This window comes from Nomia melanderi, chromosome 10 (assembly GCF_051020985.1).
Source record: "Nomia melanderi isolate GNS246 chromosome 10, iyNomMela1, whole genome shotgun sequence".
Lineage (NCBI taxonomy): Eukaryota > Metazoa > Arthropoda > Insecta > Hymenoptera > Halictidae > Nomia > Nomia melanderi.
The window spans coordinates 14838826-14862450 of NC_135008.1; the positions used below are offsets into that span (position 1 = coordinate 14838826).

General features: G+C 35.4%; 1 protein-coding gene across 2 annotated transcripts in view; it reads left to right on the forward strand.

Annotated features, from left to right (window-relative positions):
- The first annotated feature begins 2557 nt into the window (after nt 1–2557).
- The window catches only part of LOC116428714 (zwei Ig domain protein zig-8), a 755717-nt gene continuing 734649 nt past the window's right edge, over nt 2558–23625 (forward strand). For both annotated transcript variants that reach the window (XM_031980718.2, XM_031980719.2), the window contains exons 1-2: nt 2558–3877; nt 22593–22719. In XM_031980718.2, coding sequence (XP_031836578.1) covers nt 22656–22719 — 64 coding nt within the window. In that variant the 5' untranslated portion in view covers nt 2558–3877; nt 22593–22655. The remainder of the gene's footprint in view (nt 3878–22592; nt 22720–23625) is intronic.

The window sequence follows — 23625 nt, forward strand, 5'->3', positions numbered from 1 at the left end:
ACAAAATTCAGTGAAATTTCTGCACCATATTCTTTCAGTATGTTCCTGTACCATATTCTTTTAGAATGTTCCTGCACGTAGGCATACAAAACTGTTACAATGTTCGTTGGTAACACGCCACGAAAATGTTTACAAACTATTCTTTTCTACTGTTTGAAATGCACGCTTGTATGAATATTTCCGAGGTTCGTTTAATTCAAAGTGGAAACGCACGCGGAATAGAGATATCAGAAATTTAGCCGCTTATGGGCAGAGTTTCTACACGTGAATAGATTCAAACGTAAATTGTAATATAATCCGTGAGATATAATGGTCGTTTTCCTCTGGTAACGGTATTAATAACATCTTAATTGGAAATTAGATCATGACACAGGTGCGTTGTCCTTGTTTTCTGCTGGCAAAGGTTATATCGCCCGAGACTCGGTTTCAATTTGTAATTGAAATTGGAGATCGCGAAAGAAATATTAATTCATAATATTATATTACGAGAAGCATTCACAAGAACTTTTTGAAAGCTTATATATTCTTGAAAACATACCTAATAATATTCGAATTTGTTTTCAAATATTGCAGACTTAAGTAACATAATTATTCTGTTATAATAAAACTCACTACATTAAAAAGGAAGTTCTTTTAATTCGAACTGGAGCACTGAGCACACTAAATAAACTTTCATTTCATTCCAGTTTCTATAAACTTCATTTATGCAAATGTATATCTACACAAATGTCTGCAGCCTTTTATAACGCGTTGGAGTTGTATTCAAAGGCTTGTAAAATAGATTACAGTCCCAAAATAAACTATTTTATACTACTAGTATTAACAAATAAGTTATCGTCTTAGAATTTGTATGAAAAATATGTACAATAATCTATCTCTAATAATGGCCTTTTACGGCGATTTATGATGAATCATTCTACTGCGCCGGGCGAAAAAAGGAATTCTATTTTGTTAGAACCAAAAAGTATATATTTCTGTATATTTTTATAATGCTTAATGTTTTGAAAGATGGCTCTAAAAGTTTTAATCGAAACTGAAACATTTTAACAGAATTATAACTATCTAAATATGGAAACTAGTGAAATAATTAGAGATATGGATCTGTAAGTTATAAAGAGCGTACGTGTGGTGGCTCCCTTGAGTCTGAATTAGAATAACATGCACGTGTCTGGTTTCCTTAATGTAGTGAGAAGAAGCAAACAATTTTCGAAAAATTGTCGAGTTCTTTGTATTAATGATACATTCATAATCTTCTCTTTTTTATTTCGTTTATAAAATATGATTCTATTGTAGACTACATTTTTGGATTTTGTAACGATCCAGAAACGTATCAAATATAAATGTTCGTCTTTTCTGAGTCCTTTTTTACGTTAATACACATTATAACAAGAAGTTGACTAAATGAAATAGGAAGATATATGAAATTATTTATTACCACCTTTAGTGAAATAAATAGAGAAAATATATAAATATAGTAACGATTAGATACTGTTGGGTCAAAATGATTCCAGCAGCAGGTTCGAAATATGGCTTTGTCCATTGATGTTTACTTTATTATTTATATTTAAGCATTTCATAATAATAAATAATAAATAAAGAATTTTGCCAAATTGTTCACATTCTATTACATCTTCCTTAAAGTTAAGCAAGATTAATCTCATGTATGTTTTTACCATCGTTTAAGAGCAAGTGAATTATTCAACCGTCTTGTTTTAGTTGTCTCACTCTATATATCACGTGTTCAGACCGCCAGTTATACTTGGACGTCTATTTGCCAACACCAGTCCGCGGAAGGTTAAGAAATACACGACAAATCCGCAACAAGCGAAGAAGATTAACCACGGACTGGACTATATTATGTTCCCTAATATATCAACAGTGATCGCATTCAATTACTTACACATAATTCAATGTAGGTAAAATAATCTGTGAAATACAGTCAATACATTTTTTGTTGCTAATAAATAATAATTTGCATGCATCCAATAGAAATGTAAATAATTATTGATCTCACAAATCAAGTTATTATTCATTGCATATAAAAAGATTTACTACTTATCTCTTGAAAAATGTTCCACTTCTCTAAGCTTACAATACTGGTGAATGTTGACGCAATCAGATCACCGAAAGATTTATATTTATTACTGACGTGTAGTAATTAATTGATAAGTCACCTAAATCTTTTCAATAATTGAAAAAGTAGAACTCCGAAATGGGTCATGTTGGTCCATACGGTAGTCTCAGTGTTAACGACAAAGTGGCTCTAATCCAGTTGTGAAAGAAATCACACACAGTCAAGGGGTTAAAAAAACACACATCATCTATGGTCGTGTCGAAACCACAAAAGACGTAACCCCCGAAAAGAGCTTCGAGAGTTTCGCGTGTGCAGGGCACAACAGCCCGGCCGCGAATAGAAGCTTCAGGTGTAGTGGGGCACGGAAGGGGTGGGAACGGCGTTGGCAAGGGGATGGGTGACGGGTCCCCTGCGGTGAAACGGTGGCGGATGGTTCGTTGGACGACCGCCGTTGGGGCGCTGCAACCGTCAGGACGTCAGTTCGCTATCGCACCGCGACACGGTCGGATCTCGCCCCGCAGCCGTTACCTATACACAAGTACGGGTATACACGCGCGCTCTTCTCAGGGGATATTTTCTCTCGGTGACCGGAGCAGGTTTATTCGTTTATTCGAGGATAACACGATATTACTGTCACAGAAATCAGCCACGGGATGACTGGACCCGCGTACGCGGACGAGTCACCGTGATTGAGGATTTCTTCTCTAACCGTTGTTCGCAAACGTCTCGGCTCATCTAAACGGAAGTGTGTGTTGTCAATGCGACAATCGTCGAAACGTTCCACTATAATCGACGCGGAATCTGTAGTGAGTTGGTGAACTCGTTTCTGCTTGCGCGGTTCATACTAACCTTTGAAATCTTGGATATTAAGAGCAGCGCGAGAAAACCATCGCAAACTCCTTGAGATCAGTGTGTCGTCTTCGCTGGAAGGGTTTCAGTGTTCGGTTTAGTGACTTCATAGATAACACTTGTTGGAAGGCACATATCAAGCAACATCGAGCTACGGCCCCGATCAGCGACGCTTCAGTGAGATTCGGTTTCGCGCGATCCACGATCGAAATCCTTGCCACTGGACAGCCCGCAACACCGTTCGGTCTGTGATGCCAGTTGACGGTCGCCGAACATGCGAGATACGCGTTCACGGTTAATCAACGCATTTACGCGTAACCGTCACGGCTCGCTCTCGAGGGGGTTTCAATTAAATCTCCCGCGAGGAAGGTCAAGTGCGAGCGTCGTGCGAACGACATATAGTTTTCGGTACTAATTAAAACACCCCGGAGGACTCCTGTTATCGTGCTCGTGTTCGAGATTAATTAGCGACGGGCCGGGGCACGAGGGCCCGCGCGACGACAAGTGAGCAGCTAAGATCGCGGACTGTGTGGCGTCCAGGTGCTGAAGAACACCTAGGTGATCCAAATAGTGTGTTTCCAGATTTCACCAAGCTTAATGGATTCTATCAAATCACGTCGATCGTTGGGAGACCTACGGGGTAACAAGTAGAGAGAAGAACGTAGTGTGTCTCGTGTCATTGAATTCGCGTGTGTTTGGAAAAGAAGAAACCAGGATAAAGGATAAGGGTGGTAGCTCGATCAGATTCTTCTCTAAACGGATCGTTCGCGAGTGACAAATTGTATCATTGCGTGCGGACTCGGCACGTAGCTTGCTGAGGATAGCCAAGAGGAGAAACCGAGTGCTAGGTGGTAGGAAGTAGAGGAAAGAAAGTGGGAAACTTTGTCAGTGGTCGCAAGATCCGTGAACGCGTCGCAAGTTCAAGGGATGAGCGCGGCGCAACCACGGGAATAGGTAAGACGGACCGCCGTGTTTTTCTATTCGGCCAGGCTCGATGCCAGACGATCGATGCCGGGGGTGGAGAGCGAGGGACATTCATTGCCAATTTCTTTTTCACTTGGATTGCCGCGGCGCATCAAACTCGATCGTGCTACTCGACGAGTGTGAAGGACGTTGCTCCAGTTTCCGCGGCGATACGAGACGCGCGCGTCTTAGACCTAGAAGTACTTTACAAACATCAACGAAGAAATTTCGTGTCTCTCTCTCTCTCTCTCTCTCTCTCTCTCTCTCTCTCTCTCTCTCTCTCTCTCTCTCTCTCTCTTTCTCTCTCTCTCTCTCTCCTCCCCCCTCTCTCGGAGCGCTTTGTTTGCTGAACCTAGATACTTTCGCTTGTACACGGAGCTGCGTAAACATCGCGGTTTCTCTATTTGCGCTGGGAAATGATGGATTAACGGTCGGGCAGGCGGGCTACCGTGTCGCTCGTACTTAGGTACGCGGGTCTCAGCAACGTTCGGTTATCAGGGCATTGAAAAAGTTTAACGTCTGCGACGGGTGGCATGTACTTTTTTCGTTAGGGATGACGGAGGTTTACTCTGATCTAGATAAAAAGCAATGGGTCGGGAGTGTTTGGTTTTTTTGTGGACATTGGCGCTATTCTGTCACTTCGGACTTGGTTTTGAGCGAAACGTCAGGGATGATCGGAACTGATTATAGTGATTGTTCGATGTGGAATGTTGGTGTAGATTATAGATCTATCTAGATGGGTCAAATTTTTGAGAAATTATTGAATAAATTGATTTAGATAAGCAATCTGAAATCTCAATAAACGTATTTTTGTAAATTGTATAAGAAAATAGAAACCGGTCGATTTTATTGCTCGGTAGTTTCAGTGTTAAACTAAATGAGTGAATTTAAGTCAGTGAATTTGTTAAGTGTTGAAATTTACATATTCCTCCTGAGTTAGTTTTATGTTATTATGAATTGATGTAATTTGTGGAACAATAACTTGAAATGATTGTAGATTATAAAACGTTGAATAACTTCATAATAACTATGCAATTATTTCGAAAGATGACAGACGAGGTTAAGTACACAATGAAAATAAGAACGCTCTGAGTAAATGAATGTAAATTGCTAATTAAAATGGAACATAATAGTTGGAAACCTTAATGAGGAACATGATGTAAATAGTTTATGGATATTGGACTTTCAATCGCTTTGCTTTGAGGTTTACTCGCGACGCTGGCGTATGTCTGATTAACAGTCGACCAATCCACTAGGAATGTGTTTTGACGTCGGGCATCGCTTTCGATCATTTAAATGACGTTTTTATCGGTAAAAAGCTTTACTTTCGAGCTTGGTTCATGTTTGTAGTAAATATTGGCTTTTCTGTACTTACAGCGAGATAAGTATCTACGCTTTAATGTTACGCAGCCTGTTACGAATGATCGATTAGTAGTATAGCGACAGTCTGAATTAATGAATCATCATGACTTCCCTTGTTCCTTGGGGATATTATTGTGGAACACATGTAAGCAATCACAGGTTTACATCTACATTTATAATAATTATTATTAACTTGTACTTAGTACACCTAAATGAGTGTAATTAAGTAGTTATAGTGATGATACTATTTAAAATCATACTTAATAAGGTTTCTTGTAAATAGAACTTCTGATGATATAGATCTTATTAATATTTTGTTGAATACGCAAGTCTTCTCTAAGAAAGGTAACTTGTATATGTAGTGTATACAATCAAGCAAAGGCGATAATATAAATTATGCAAGGCATAATTGTATAAAATTATAGTAGATCTCTCAATTTGGGTTATTAAGAATCTAATTTAACAGGTATAAATAGCTACGTAATTCATAGTATAGCTTGGATATTTATGTGAGAAAAGATTTTACTGTCTTGAATTTTTAATTATATAACTATTCACAGTGAATCATATGAAGTCTAGAAATATTTATTAATGGATTACTTTAGATAAGCAGCTTATATCGATTGTAAACTGTGTAGTATATAGAAAAATAGTTTGGAAGAAGTTCTATAGTTTCAAGGTAGGTGCACCGTAACAATAGGTAACCCTTCTTTTTCTATATCATGGCGACGCGAATGTTATCTTGTTCTTTCTCACTATAATGTGTTCAATTTTATAGCGCGAAAAAGTACTAAACATTTGATATACAATTGTACGGATTCAAAGATTATACGTTTTAAACATTTTAGTGAACATCAGTTTAAGAACATTTAAAAACATCTCATAAAAGTGCAATTGGAGGAGAATTAAAATAATATAGTCTACATTTTATAGTGATACATATAAGTATTACGCGATTTAATCTAGCATGAACCTAGTGATACAATGAAATGCAGGAATTGTTGCTTGAAGGGGCATAAAAACGAAGAATTAGAAGGAAAAGTGAATGAAAATGGAATATATACGCGCATAGCGAGATACCTCCTCATTTGCGATTAACAGGTTAATTGATTTTTAGTCTAATTAACGTTTAAAATGTTCAATACAATCGAAACCAGTGCATAGTTGATTAATTATATAATGCATTTCATCATATTTTAGAATTCTTCAGTAATTATTAACGTTTGAATCCATACACATTAATTGATTTTTCATTAGCATTTAATACTCTTTAGCGTTTAATATCAGAAAAGAAGTGACACGAAAGTGATATTTATATATCTAAATATTTTGCTTACAAAAGCAAAATAACAAAAATAACTTCTATTTAACGCGTTTTTTCATATAATAAACAATCAACAAGTAATTTATAATCATACAATTCGGTGGCTCAACCTGTATAATTATTTGTATGTGAATGTGATCGAGTAAACTTTTTTAATAATTATGGATATTTGAAAGTACATTTCGTCACGTTCTAAATGAATTGTTAGTATATCCATAAATACCGAACATGTCATGTAATACTTCAAAAAATTATTCAGTTGTTAAAAAAGAATAAGTACCAATTAGTTTAACGTTCTTGAAAATTGATCGGCAAATATATCTAAAAATCATCGCATACCTTTTTTCCGTCATCCCTGTGTGACACGTCAAAGGGGTTACATCTACATACTATCGCACACAAAACAAACTGTACGAATATCTATATCAGTAAAATTGTTGTTAAAGTCTTTAATGGAGATAACTAAAAATTTAACGGTTTTTTGTAATACAAACTTCGTTTGTGTATCTAGCGTTGTTTCAAGGTCACACAGTGAACGTACGATTACAAAAGAGAAACAAGTCACAAACCTTGAAAGCTTACAAAAAGAATGCGGAGACAAAAGGCATACGAAATAACTGTGTCACTATAACTAAAGAGTACTTTTACTTAGACATTTCATTCCGGAAGACATTTGTGTGCGATGATAACAATCCGGAATATATGCGCCTAAAATGAGTGTAAATTAAGAAAAAAAGAGAAACAAGGCACGACTTAATTAGAGTTATACTGGGTTGAAACAGCACGTGCGAATGTATGTTTGAAATACGCTAACTACATTTCGCGTAATTAATAATGTATTTACCTCGTGTGTTTGAACAAAATTAAATAATGTACAGGTTGATTTATGACGACCCGGGCAGAGTATGTTTCTCTGCTCATATCGCGAGAAATGATGAATCACCAATTCGCAGGGAGTGGAAGGGAACGGGGAATTAGCAATAAATGTGGAATGAACGCATGAGACGAATTTGTTTCTATGCAATTCTCGCGGATGAATTTGCGGCATCCCTCGTCAAATAACATTGAAATGCCTGCTTTGGCGATCGTGCGCGCGGGACCGTTATCTTTTTGCCAATAGTTGCCGGATGCGCGCATTGTCCGGAGAAACGTTCGTTTGAAAGATTAATTTTGTGAACCGCCGATTCACGGAAGCGTTGAACTGCATTAGCGTGCTGGCCACAATAGTCCGCGATGTGCCTAAAACTCTCTCGTTTTACGAATCGCCTAAAAAGACATTAAATCACCGCCACTCCAATTATGAACGTGGCCACTGTTATCCGCTCGAGCTCGTAACGTTGACCAGATTATGTTCGCCTCGTTTCTGGAACCGCTAACGTAATTTCACCTTCCAGCAGCCGCACTCTGTGATTGATTAACACTGGCAATTATTTTCATTTGCACTGAAGAGATCTGCGTGCCCCGAAGTTCATTCTTTTGTTATTTTCTAGTGACTCGTTAAAATAAACTGATTGCTTTTTTACGAACAATCATCCATCTTTCGATCCTCGAAATATTTGCCACTACTTTTCGTAATTTTGTTTCATTTCTGAGATAAATATTAAAAATCCTGTAACGAGGGCTAAACGCCGAAATTTTAAATTAATTTTTTATCGATTAAATGAATATTCCGCACATAATTACTCCTAGTTGTTTATGTGTTACTTGGCTGTACTTGATCGGAGCAGTTTAATTTCAATTAAAAGCTTGAAAGACTTTCAGTTGAGTATCTCTGATTTATAAAGTAAACTTCACATTTGAAACGAAGATCCAAATAGGTTAAAGAATGTATCAAAGAATGTACAAAATTTCATGATCACCATGCTCAAATCATGATCACATCATGATAAAAATTCTAATGTCTCTGGTTCTGAAATATCATTCAAGTGAAAGATTTAAACTCACACTATTTTTACATTCAGAACTGATTCTCTAAAATTTATAACAAAATCGTCTTTGGCATGTTATATTTCGATGGCTTATTTTATCTCTTATATTAAGAATACCTTATATTACTCTTATATTAGGAATATATTAAGAATATTATTTCGTCGAAAATGAAACGCGAGTGATCAATAAGTAATGGTTTGCACATGAGATTAACAACGTTTTAAGCGTTTGTTGCAAGTAATCAGACAGGTTTAAAAACTAAATTATGAATTATCTCCACAGCACGTGGAAACGGAGTTACGAGATTTTTAGTTACCTTTTTATCCGGATTATAAAAATCTAAAAAATGTCTGCTGCTGACATTTTCCTTTTTCCTTTTTCATAATATTGGCATTGATGAAATTTTACATGTAGAAATGGGGAAAGTTTGTAGAATTAGGAGGTCTGTGAACAGAAAATTAGTGGCGCCAGAATGTTTCACGAGCCAGAGAAAGTAAAATTATGCGAGGAAAAAGGTTTTGATAACCCATGACGCATGCACCGTGATATTTTTCGTAACGTAATTCTATATTATTCATCGCTCACGCTAGTTAAATTGTCGTTAATGTTATTGCAAACAATTTATCTTCTGTAAATCTCGAAATTTCTGCATCCATTAAAATAATACGAGGAGACAGATACTTTTTCTCGAACAGTAACTGTTCTCATCGGTACCTATTTCTTATTGGTAAACGAGTTTCATGTGAATATGTTGGAAAGAAGGATAAAAATGTATCCTTACTTCTAACACTAGATTTATGGACGTTTACTGTACAGTTTATTCTATCGTTTTTAGAGAAATTGATATTTGTTCATTTAGATTTTAGAAATTAGAGGTTTAAAGTTATTTGTGTAATTACATTTATCAAAATCGACCTAAACATTTATTAGGTAATGTTTATAGATGTCAATATGAGTCAAATTGGCTCGTTCCGTAAATCTAGCGTTAATGCATTTGAATTCCACTGAGGAAATATGAATTATCTCGTCCTCCTTAGTAAATATCGCAGTATGCTATTTTTAAAAGTCGTTCAAAATGAAATTATTTTGCACTCCTGACTAAAATTTTCCAATTAACTCATTTGCATCATTAGCGTATATATACGCCAAAGTTTCCTAGTCACTACCACCTTTTTCATACGTATTTATGATGCAAATGGATTAAGCAACCGTTTATTATTAGCCGTTCACCGTTAAGAAGGAATCATACGTAAATTAGAAAATAAGGTATTTCATTTTATCATGTCACATATTGATACATTATATGATGTTACCAGCTTTATAATTGGATCAAATTAAGTAATGACTGAAAGTTACATCTCGAGTGCAAACGGTTAGGTCTCGTGTGTAAATGTACTTATACCAAAATGTTTATCCAATTTTGATTGACTTAAGTGTGAATCACTTATTATTTAATACTCGATTTGTGAGCACTGAATCCATACTTTGTTGTATTATTTCCGAATATTATTTATTCATTCGACGGTCTGATGTTCTTTAGTACAAAAAAGCCAGAAATATAAATGAAGTATAAAGGGTTTACAAAGCAAGAGTTTACAATATAATACAATAGATAATAAAATAATAAGCAAAAAAGAATTAAATTTAAAATTTGAAATCGTATCATCGATCATAATAAGTAATTTTTGCAGTTACTATAAACTAATATATAAACTAATACAAACTTAATTTAAGTATAATAACTAAATAAATATATAGACACTCCGAAAGAAGAGTTCTAAATATTTTGTATTCATAATTTGACTTGTAACTTATTCAGAATTTAGACATATTTCCCGCATCTATTAACAATAATGGATTCACGATAAAATCCTATTTTGTACTTTTCATTTGTGAAGACATAAAAAACGAAATCTCGCTGTGAATTCGTTCAAGCGTGGTATCCACCTTGCATGTCGATAAAACCGTCCGCCATTCGAGGGATAAAGCCACACGCGTACAGTTTCAGAAAGTTTTTACAAGCGCTATACATTTGTCTCGCGAAATCAGTAGCGTTTCGTTTCGTACGGACAGGCAATAAAATGTGCCAGTGAATAGCGCAAGTGATTTGTGTGGTGCATTGAAAATCGTGTCGCACGAAAACATGAGACGCCACTTAATTCTTCGAAAAGCAAAGTATCAATGGACGGGTGAGATGCTAATATACAATAGTTCAAAATATTGTGGTATTTGAAAACTTATTTTTATTTTAACAACTTATTTTATTAATATACTACTTTATACTTGTATAATAATAAATAAACTATTGTTCATAACAATAATAAGAAGCTCTTATTCGTCACTATTTAGTCATCGTTCTACGCAAAAACTATATCGTTATTTGAAATTGTTAATAATTTACGATCTGATAAAGATGCAAAAGTAACCAAAAATATCGTGGGTGAAAAGTATTTATTTGTCCACGAAATGAGCGGTACAGTAGGTTGAAATCAATTTGTAAATACTATAAGTTTATTTATTGATATTATATATAGAAAGTATAATAATTTGAAATCATAAGGAATATAGAATTATCTAATAATGAAACTTAAAATATCTCTCCTGTTTTTAATAACCAAGAAAGTGTTTAAAACAGCAGTGTTAATTTTAACTCATTTGCATCATTAAGTGGAATAATCCGCACACAATTACTCTTAGTTGCTTATCTATATCAGTCGAAGCGGATTAATTGCAATCAAAAGCTTAAAAGACTTTCATTCGAGCATGTCTGATTTATAAAGTAAGATTCACATTTAGAGCGAAGGTGCAAGTGAGTTAACTTTTTATCTCGGGATGTTATATCGGGAGAATGTACCATCAATATGAACCGAATTTAACAAGTACAAATGTCATTCAGTTTCTCAGTTTAAATTAAATATTATTTTGCTAGTGAATTATTAATGACAAAGTATTTATCTACATACTTCTGTCAAACGCAGTTGTGAATAGAATCAAGGTAAGTGGTTGAGGGGAGGTACAGGTTCTGACGAAAAAAGAATATTTTTAAAGTTGTTGATATTTCTTAAATGGGATAACATGTTTCAGTTACTGCAAAGTTGCAATTAATAAAGAGATTAGTGTTGTTGTGTACATGTAACTTTCGGTGAGCAATTAGAGTCATTAATTTCCGATTTTTTCGGAAAATTTAAATGCTTGCAAAATAAAAATTCTGAAGTGGGTGAATTTGACCAGTCCGGTAGGTTTAGTGTTAACGTATATTACATTTTACCTGGCATGTTACACAGTATCGCTAACAAAGGTAGAACTTCTGGAGAAAGAAACATTCATTAGTGATAAGAATCAAGAGAAATGGTAAGGATATGCAAAAATGAATTTACATAAACCTTTTGGAGAAGTATATTAACAGGGAGTAATATATTTTTTATGGCTTGATTACTAACTAACTTTGACCACTAACATTCTTCCTATTAGTGAAGGAACTTGTAGCCTTTGCGAATGGACTTTCTATTGATTTTCTCATAACACGTTACTACTAAGTGTTTAGTTATTAATTCAAATCAACAATGTATAAATTACTCTTTCAATCACAAGATCTGTATTTATTTTGCATTACTTTTTAGTAGTGAATAATCTTATTAGCGAATACTGTATATTTCATTCCACCGTGAGTGATAAATAAAATCCTGCCATCACTGCCATTAGTATTCGTCAGAATGCTAAAACATTAAAGCTAAAAGTATTCGATATATTATTTCTTATTACTTAGTCACCGTATTATTAATTTACATTTCATACATTATTAATTTCGATACAAGAAGATCGAAATCAGTCATTTTGACTGGTACGGTTCTTCTAGCGTTATTCTTAATAAATTAATATTAATATAATATTAATATTAATAAATTTCTAATAATTAGAAATTTGTCCATTAATTTTATCATTAACCCTGTGCACTCCAAAGGCACTTCTCAGTCGCCAATTGATTTGATGCAGTAAAATTGTAAACTTTGATATTTAATATTAAACTTTGTATAATGCGTCAATATGTGAAATATTGAAAGAAAACAGTGTTCCTTCTCAATGTATGTGCGATTTCTCATTAAATCAATTTCAGAAAATGTCATCTGCATCTCATTAGGAAATATTGAATATTTTCAGTGAAAAACTTTTGAAGTACAAAGGGTTTTATGACTTTTGTTTAATAATTCAGTATTTTACTAACAAATTCAATTCTGTCGACGTACATACTATTCCTTTAGATAAATTTATTACGAGGATATAATATATCAAACCTCTCTTCGAGTACGACTGTATTTAAACAAAACAATTTTCTCGGTTTATTGCGAAGATAGAAAATCGATTGGCCCGCGTATGACGTTTAAGCGAAAGGCAATGTGACGGATGGTCCGTCGACTTTATTTCCGCGATTGATTCAACTGCACGCTTCCCATTTTATCTTTCCACCCCTTCGCACGGTCCGTTTCATCTCTGCAGGTGAGAACATCTCGTCGGAAGACCACCGTCGTTCGGCTCTGGTAGCGAATGAAACACGAAACGGCCTGTTCAGACAGTTTAACGGTGTTCCGATCTGAATGCGAAACTTGGGTCAACATTACGGGTCACTTTCGTACAAACCCGCCAAATGTTAGGTTGTTTATGTCAGACAGAAAACATTCCATTCTGCGGTTGAGATATTGAGAACCAACGCTGCAAACTTTTTGCGCTGACGCAAGTGGAACGTGAAATTTCAGACTATAATTTGCTCTTGTGCAAATTCAGATCTCTAAGAATATAATTAGAAAAATTGAATTGTTACTGAAAATGATCTCCTATAAGAAATATTCCAAGAAGCACTACACTTTCGGTGTTTTATACATTTGTACGTATTATATGCATTATGTGCAAGTTTGCATTCTCAAGTTTTCTATGAATACATAGAAATTTGAAATATAATTATAATTATACGAAGGATCGTCGAACAGTGATACTCCTTGGATCTTTATTTTTTGCAGCAGTTGCATTTCGTGGTTGTTTATCAGTGGGCCAATATAGTAGGTGAATATACAATGAGTCGCAAGAGTATTCGTGCCCCCTGAACTGCTGAATTTAAATGATAGATATTTGTTTACAATGTAAGTTTCAGAGTTCTTATCAACAGGAATATATGTTGGAATTACGAAGTTTTCAAACGGATATGAACTTTACTGCAAAACATGTCAATATAACAAAAATGTAATTTTACGTAAACTGAAACATAATTGGTTCCTTTTAAGTAATTTTGTTGTTTAAAATATTGATTTTGTTAATATCGGAAGAGATGGTGACCTTATCTTCTTCTTAATTTAGTTAAAATTTAATTTTAATTTAATTTAACGGTTTAATGACCCTTAAGGGAACACAGAAGTTCATAATATTCTTTACCATGATACTAACATGTTTTGTATATGAAAAACGAAACATTACATAAAGGTAACGCACCTCAAATTTCAATTACGAATTAGAAATCAGTCTACACCTTCAAAACATTTAGTTAGAAGAAAATCAGTTCGTTATTTTAAAATTTCGTTCCACTTAAGTTTTTGTACATTATTATGTTAGATCCTGTAGCATGGAACATATTGTTTGATTCCAGTGTGTTACCCACGCTTAAAAACTACACAATCAATAGATCTTCAGTTCTCAGTCGTTGCATCAAAAGCAGAAAAGTCTATTAACTCTGAACGGATCAATGCCGCCATATTAAGCGGCATGACACGTTTACTTACTGGATCCAATGCCGCGTATATGATGGCAAAAATCATTTTATTATTTTTATCACTTTTATTATTGTAATATTTAAAATTAACACGTTAAGTATTGTGCTAGGTCACTTCTGTGAATTTGTTTTCGTTTGTTATCTATGTTATGGTATTGTTCGGCGGTAAGTAAACTTGAAGTACTTCCGATCTGTTAAGGATTAAATCGCCTTCGACGGGAAACGCGTCAATTTAATCCATTTGCATCATACGGTAAAGTGGAAAATTGGTTCTTACCACCAAAAATATTTTTTATTGCATCAAAATAAAAATAGTTCTAATTGTATATAAAATTAAAGACAGAGTGGTGTAAACAAAGAATTTATAATTTTATTTAGCGCAATAAAGTTATTACATATACAATTGTTTTGCACGGTATGAAAATACTTGAAATGATCAATGCGTATAGCCATACGGTAATTATTACACTGATAAAATGTATTTTTTCTTTTGTTTGCGATATATAAACTACACACCGTTTGCGAGTTTTCTTCGATGAACTCGTTTCAATGAATATTGGAAAGTGTTGACCAATAAATCTTGATGGTAATGATGGATGTGGTATAACTGTTCGTATACTTGTTTATATGTGCTCTGGTTATAATACCCCAAAAGATGGCGCGCATATATGCACTTCGATGATACAGGCCAGGAAAGATCTGTACATATATAAGCCATTTATTTTGAAAGTGGTTTGAATCCATTAAAGAAAAAGAAGAAAAAAGCTGTTAAAATAAAAAGATAATATAGAATTAGAATTGTTATAACGATTATGTTGATTTTTTTTTGGAAAATGGATTTAAATCACTTTCAAAATAAACGATTCATCACCGCGCAACATTTCTGTCTTCGAAATTTCCCCATTTTCGGCCGGGAAAAAGCATTACGATCCAGTTCCCAGAATTAGTCGTCGCAACGGGAAAACGGGTCGCCGTAGAGGAAACTTTCAATGCTGGGAAATCGGCGTCACGCGCCGAGACGCGACGGATGGCCCCGTTGACCACGTGAACCCGATTCATCGAAAATTTCGGCAAAGCGACGCGTGAAAACGCGCGACGTCCCGCGGGAAGCCGTGGCAAAGCGGAATTTCGGGTTTCCGTGGCACACGACGCGCGACGATATATAAAGTCCGCGGTACGACTGGTGTATAAAGTAAAAGCGAACCCGGGATGAAAGGAGCCGAGAACCAGCGGGGAAACGCGAGTCTGAAGGGTTGGTCGAGTTGTGTGCAGGTTGCGAAAGTAGTCGGGAGCGGATAGAGTGATAGCTTTCCCCCTCTCCTTTTCTTTTTCTGTAACTCTTTTTTGTCTGTCTTCTGCCGTTCTCCAACCCCTTACGACCTCTCATTCTCTCGTTCCCTCTGTCCCTTATCCTAAATCTCTTTTCTTTTCCTACCAACTTATCTCCCTCGCTCTAGGATATTCCTCATTTCAGTGTCTGTCTTTCTAATACTTCATTTTTAGTTTTTCTTCGCTAACACTTTCTTCTTAGGTTCTTCCTTCCTCTACTCTGCACCTTAGTGGTATTCTTATGTGACTCTGTGTATTTTCTGTCCTTTTCCTTTTGTTCCTATGGCGCAGATAGATGCTGCGAGTTGACTGACAAAGCGATTGTAGAGTCCTGTTTGATTGTTTATTATCCTGTTGGGAGATGAGAGCACATTGTTGTAGCAAGACAATTAAATCTGAGATACAATTCAGATATTTATTTCGCTTTTTTGAATTGTTATTTAGGAAGATTGAAATTGTTTTTATTCTTTCTAAGTAGAATTAAAAGTATCGAGTTTACGATGTAGCACTCGGTGATTTACTAGAAAAAATGTTTTGAGCTAAGTTTCAAGTCTCTATCTTCATTGGTGGGATACGGAAATACAAATCAGGTTGTTTACCTGAGCTTATTTAACTGAATGTAAATATTTTTAAAAATACTTGGCACATGATATCGGAACGCATTAATGTGAGTAGACGTTTGTGCAGACTGAGGAATATTTGAATTGTCATAACACGATTAAGATATTAAGTTAATGAAAAGAGCCCAGTATTTTGTTGATGCGTTCGATTTCTTGGGATGGATGAATGGTTTTGGGTGACCGGATGTTTCCTGGGAATGCATGCGGAGTGCGAGATGTGGGATGAAGGTAAAAGAGTGGTAGGTTGTATGGCTGAATGAGAAAATGATGAGCGAGTCGAACGAGAATCAGAGTGCAGAGTGCAGAATTCAGAGTAGAGTGAAAGGTCACAGTACAACGTGTAGAGAGTAGAGTACAGAATGAACATAGTAAAGTGTTAAAGTGCAGAATGCAAAATATAAAAAGATGGATCGCGTAAAATAAACTTAGGTTTAACTGTTTGTACCTATTAAATATACATATTTGTTAAATAAACTTCGTTTGATTAAATTTTGATGAAGGAAAGAGAATAGGCATCCATCCATTTTTCCAATAACCTATATCGTTTATTCTGATAACTACTGTACTCAAATGTAAGATATTATTGTATGCGGTATGAAAAAATTGAAATGTTAATTAATAAAATTTCAATTAATTAAAGTTCAATCAATGCAACTTAACTATGTCAGCATTGAAAAGCATTTCCAACGAAGTAGGGATGAAATTCTCTGATGTGTACCGATGACTGCAATGTTCCAGAATTTTTTCAGATTTTTTGCAAGCGATTAAATAGGGGAAATAGAACGAAAACTGATGATCCGATTTCCACCTACCTATAACTACTATACCGGTCAGCGCAGTAGATTGAAACTTGACACAAAATGCTTTTTTCTCATAAGCTATCGAACGGTCCACCGTAGCTTTAATTTAGATCAAGGACATTTTTTACCTCAATATTTGGTTATATTTTCATTGATGACTGACGAAAACTTTTTAGTCCATTTCTGTATTATATATATGTACTGTCAATTATAATTAATATTTTTTACATTATAATTACATATACAGTTACATAAATACATGAACATATAAACGTACTAGTATGTAGCTACTTAAGTTATTCGTGAAAATAGTAAATAGTACAAAGTACTGAACAAAGTGGAAATAGTAAAGAACAGAAAATAGTAAATAGTACAAAATATTGAACAAAGTGGAAATAGTAAAGAACAGAAAATAGTAAATAGTACAAAATATTGAACAAAGTGGAAATAGTAAATGATAAAAACTAATAAATAAAGTGAAAATAATAAATAATAAAAAATAATAAATGCAGTAAACATTGGATAATTACAACATTGAAAACCTCTGTATAAGTGCAATATCGCTATCCATATCATATCCTCACCAAATTCCTTTTAACACATCATTGCGCTGGATGAACGGCCGCGGTTAAAGGGTGTAACATGATTCAACTATAGTCGAACTCCACGGTTTCAGTATTCGCAGTTCTTTCGTTTATCCGAAACTTTAATCCATTATTATTGTTAGCGCACGGTGTACACGCGTACCTCCAAATGCACTCTGACCTGGTTTCTAGTTATCACCTTCTCGAAGGACCAGAATGGTTAGCCCGCTCACTTAATTGGCTCACCATTCACTTAATAAACTGCACTTGTTTTTCCCCTTTTTTCAATATTTATTTACATCTGAACGTACAGGATCCCTGACTTGTCTTCAGGTTTCTAAAGGGCACTAAGATTGCTAATGGTCTAAGATACTATGTTGTTCCGGTATTTGCTAACTAACTGCTCGTGTTTGAGCGACTGACTTTGGCGATCTTCGCTCTTGATCGCCAAGTCCCTATTTTCTAAATTGTCCGCTGATTGGTTTCTTCTCATTTTGGCAGTCACCAATCCGCGGACCTAACTTAACGCAGACACTCCTCCTTGCGCCCTTAACGCGCTCACTTGGGGAGGGGTGCCGCGGTGCTCGTGTGGGGGCGAAGACAACGCTGGTGGAAATTCGTCCAGGTGGCGGACCTTCGGTATCTTTACCGTTACATGCACGTGTCCAACTACCCTTCGGAATTTCCCTGTTTATAGCACGGCCACGGCTATTGAGGGACGAGAGAAGCGACTTTCTAAAACTCGCAGTTTTTAACTCATAAATCGTCTTCTCTCGCGAGGAAGTATATTACACTCTAAAAACACATGCTTACTAAAAACCTAAAAATCCTAAATCTCTAAAATAGCCCTTCACGCACGTCCGTGCCATAAACCGTGTTAGCGACGGTCGCTAACAATTATACAAAGAATTATGATCACAATTCTATCACGTTCGGTGCCATTTTAATCAAACATGACGGCGAAAGTTGCTTTCATCAAGAGTCAACAATAAAAAAGTTTAATTTTCAAGTTAAACGTCTCAAGCTCCTCGTTAGCCTTTAGTGTTGCCGAACGCTTCGACAACATTAAATCTAAAATCTTCGTTTCTTGAGGTGAATTTCATTCTGCCCCTTCAGAATTGCAAACTTCCGATCTCATTGAGTGTTGCAATTATTCAATGTTTATTGTAAAATGAAAATAATAAATAAAAGTTTACAGTACCAGTAGCTCATATATAAGAATAGTCAGTAAAAGCTTCATTAACCTTCTACAAACGTCTCTCATGTTAGCTCCATTGATCATTAATCTGAAAATGCACAAAGGCAAAGGAACTCTTCCACTTACAATGCTTAGGCTGCCTCTGCTTTCGACGCATTTTTAGTGCGCGACAATAACAAGGAAAGAAAGCAAGACCGAATGCGACGAAGTGAGACGGAACTATTGAGAATTTTATTTTCTATCGTTTTGTCTCACTTCATCGCATCCGGTTTGGCTTCCATTTTTTGCTACTACTGTGCACCAAGAATGACCATGTGTCGAAACTGAACCGGCTCGAGCATCGTGAATGGAAGAGTCCCTTTGTTCCTGTGCACTTTTAAACCTAAGGTCGCCTTGGCTAACGTAAGAGCGGGACTGTGAGTCATTCATTGCGAATAGGTAAAAGAAACTGTCATGTCTACATCTAAAATTGAACGAGTGTCGCGTGTGATTTGAATAAATGGACACCGCAACGCGGACTATGAGTTTTCGGGCGGTTGAAGGACTCGAGGGAGATGCAGACGACACCAGACCCGACCACCGTCGACCGTTCCACATTGGTCGGCGGTACTGAAAACGGCGAGGACATCACGCCTCCTGCGGATTCGCCTCAAGTCTGATGCTATCTCAACGTGACGAATGAGCTGCTTTTCGAGATCGTTTCGTAACCCAGGGAACCAAGGGTGAAGCGGGGCAGAGGGAAGGGGCGACATCGGAAATCATCCGCGCGTTACTTGAAAATTCTTGGATGGAATTCACGGGAACTCGTGTTTCTCGCTAATAAATACTTCCCCCGAACGAACGGGAATTTTTCTCGCCGGGAACTGTTGCAAATTGGAAGGATTATTTTCCCGGAGACAAGATCTCGAGGAACTTTAAACGAATCATTGTTTTATTGAACGTCTTTTTCGAGACTTCTGATATTGGGGCGCTCGAGGAAATATAGCCCAACTTCTTGCCGTTCTGTCGTTTGAATCTCTTTCTGCGATGGGGTAGATGGCACTGGAAGATTACGTCGCAATGAATCGCCCTGACGAATGATAATTTTGAAACACGGTTTGTTTCTTGGAGTTGCCTGGTGTTATTATGTCTATACAGAGAAAGATGGACGATGATTTTGATAAAATGTATAGGGAAGATAGTTTTCGAAAAATTATTTAAGCAGTGTCTTTTGCTAGGCATCGCTCGAATTAAAAACATGAAAACAGTAGAAAATTTGAAGCAATTAATGTAAACAAGAATTTACTATTCGGTTTGAGGAAGGAGTGAATTTTTTAACTACATTCATCGTTTTATGTGTTATTCTACTTTTTCCTCCATTTTTTTATTCAATCTTGATATATAGTTTGTTTACAAGTGCATACATAACTAGTTTCGTATTTTTTACAGGGTGCTATAGTATAACGAGAAATAATAGTTGAAAACGCTATGAAAGTTGGTATCCTATAAAATAGGTGCTCGAGTAAATGCTCGAGTAGATTTTAATCACAAGAATTAGGAGGAAACATTTTTTAACGTTTACTAATAAATGCTGGATACTACATGTTTTTTTTCTTAAAACTTCCCAAAACATACTTAAAAAGATGATGTTACTTATTATCTTTGTATTCCCAATATAAAGTCACACAGTTAAAAAAGACTTATAATTTTTCATATTCTACTTTCTACCATTTTTTGAAAAATGTTTCTTATCGCCCACCTTTAAAAGGTGTTTCCAGTCGTTACATATGAATGATATCTTTTTCACAAATTCGTATTACATGCTCTCCATACAATTAAAAATTGTATAAACTGAGTTAGTCAATGCTGATTGCCACATGAGATATTTAAGAACCTGCCGATGCACCAGAACAATTATGAAACGAACGTTATTTGCCGCAAAAGAGACGACCGTGTGTTTTAATGGTTTTCACTGTCGGCGATATTGCCCCGGCATTTTTACGTGTATCTGCTAAAAGCATTAGCGAATAAATTTTATATCGAATAATTGCTGAAGGCCGCTGTCATTAACGTACGGTTATGCTTTGTGGTTCGTTCGTGCACTAAAACGTCGCGTATTTCAGTGCCCATTTTACTATTAAATTATTGAACGAGTTCACGGGCGTATTTCGTTGATCAATTTTAAACATCTTTCCGCGGTCCCTCGCGTTTGATTCCCCGGTTTACGGAAAATTGGCCGTGTAGATGGATACGACGCGCGACGGCGTACAGTGGTGTCTTTCGACGAAAAGCTGGCCAAAATATTTGAAGTATGCAGCAGCGTTTTCCTGATGCTGTAGATTTATTGTGTACACTTCAGTGCATTTAATATCGTTTAAAAATTTTAAATATATTGACTGGTTATAGAGATATACACCGTCAAAGTTGTTAAAATTTCAAATCTTCTAATGTCTCGAAAATTAGAGCTTCTTTAATGTGACGGGGACAATTTCTCTTAACAAGTTTGTTATTTAAAACACTTGAATATTAAAATAGATAATATAAGCATATATTAGCTATAAAAAGAAAGTAAAATATCTTTGAATTTATCCTTGTAGTTTCTTTTTCTATGTATCACAAATCTTAGTCATGCTTTAATAAACGGGAAAGTAAACAAAGCTGAGTATCGCCGAGTGTCACGCTGAGACAAGTTTCCTAATATCAACTAACATCTTTAATATGATATCTCGTTGAAAAAATTTCCAAAAATTTGTATCATTTTGAGATATTTAGATTTAAAATGTTAATAAAGGGTACATACGGTTTGTCCCATTAAATCATGTTAACGATATTTCTGGCATTAGTAAGGTTAATATATTTGTAAAAATTGAATATAAAACATGGAAATTTATCTAAAGCATTGATATAACTTTATTTAACAATATATTCGAAATTATATCATGAGAAAGCTTCGGTTTAAAGCAGTCAATTCAATAATTTTCTTAAAAGTACAAACTCAGTGCAAAAATTTTTTTGAAATTAACATCGTATTATTAAATTCAGTATTTAAATTGCATACATTTTATCAAACGGTGAAAAACAATATTATACAAATTTACTTAAAAAGTATGTTTATATAAGTGATGTTATCCGCTATTTTATATTTCGCATTATTGATAAAACATTCAAATTTAGCAACTCTAAAAACATAAGTGTACTAATTTTCATGAAAATCCTATGAAATTGTGAATTTTTACCAGCTTTTCGTTAAAAGGCACCTCGCCGCACAGTGCGTCCAAATGCTCGTTTTCTGGAGAAAACTCAATAACTTAAAAAATACAAGTGATAGAAAAAAATGCGTTAAACAAAGTTGTAGGGAATAGAGCTAAGCATATGGTGGTTATATCATTTTTACATTATGGAGATAGGAAGATTATTAGATTAAGACACAAGATTATGTCAAATCAGATCTACATTCTTTGGAAAATATTTTCCATGGATTAATAAATTTAACAATGAATACAAGGTAAAAGTATAAATACGTGATAAATACGGAATGTCTGTAGGACAATCTTTAAGCGTACTAAACAGTTATTCATTAATTTTTCAAATAAAAATCACTTTGTATAGCCGAGACTACTTAGCAACAAATTGGTAACCTTCAATTTTCGTTATTTGAATAGTCGAAGTTTTGGGTTTTGTCCACAGGCGGCCGTACTGTGCTGCACAATGAAATGTCAGTAAAACGTTGTCGGTTGCGATGATTACGAACCTGCACGAGCGAACCCGCAATATCTTAGACACAGCGTGTGCATAGTTAATACAATGTGTCTCCTGCCCCTTTCAGCTACTCCCGACGTCCGAGAGGCACGTATTATGTGAGGTGATACTTGCAACGAGGGAAACGAAGATGTCCGCCGTCAGCGTGGCTGCATGGCTGCTCAGCGCCGTCGCTTTCGCTGCGATTAATAATGGTGAGTCATATCGCACAACCTCTATTCGTTGAATTAACAATTACACCTCTCGCATATGTGGAATCGTAATTTAATCCGACAACACCCGACTCCGGCGTTCACGCGGAACGAGTAGTCCGACTCGTTTGCTCCGCAGCATCCGGAAGCCGATAGCGGAATGTCGAAAGTTCGCGTACTCGAAACTTTTTTAAATGGTGCTCCGTTTCTTTTAGCGTTACGGGGGAAACGACGGAATGTTCTGCTCGCTTAGAATTTCGAAACTGTCGCGTCTCACGGCGCGATACAACGAGTGTCACTTGAAATCGTTTACTTGAATGTTTGCAAGATTTTTGTTTATACAGTGTTTTTACTACGTATTTCAAGTTGGAATAATTTACGTAAATATATAAACGTATTTTCGTGAATGTTATAGGAGCAACTAATAAATGAATGTATTGCGAATGTTAACTTGTTAACACGTTCCATGGCATCGTAAATTTCAATTATATTTTGCTTACAAAGTATAATTTAGACTTTTATATACTTTGATATCATTTTTTTACATTTCTACTGTTTTGTAATGTGTACTGCTATCTGTAGCTACATGTCTCATAATAATTTTTTCTTTTGCCAAAGTTACCATGTACCATATATGGTACATGCGGCAGTGAACGTGTTAACCGTGGAATTTAGTTTAAAAACATTCTTGTTTTGCGCGCAATAAAATCAAAAAATAAAGCGTGTATTCGTCAAACACGAGACGAATGCACCTAGGGTATATTTTTATGAGAAATCAAAGCAAAACAAAGAAGAATTACATGTTTATCTGAAAAAATAAATAATTCATCGTTCAAAAAATTGATATCATTTCAAGCTTTAAGATTACGTGTATACGCGTCAAACGCAGATAACTGGTTAAAGTATCTG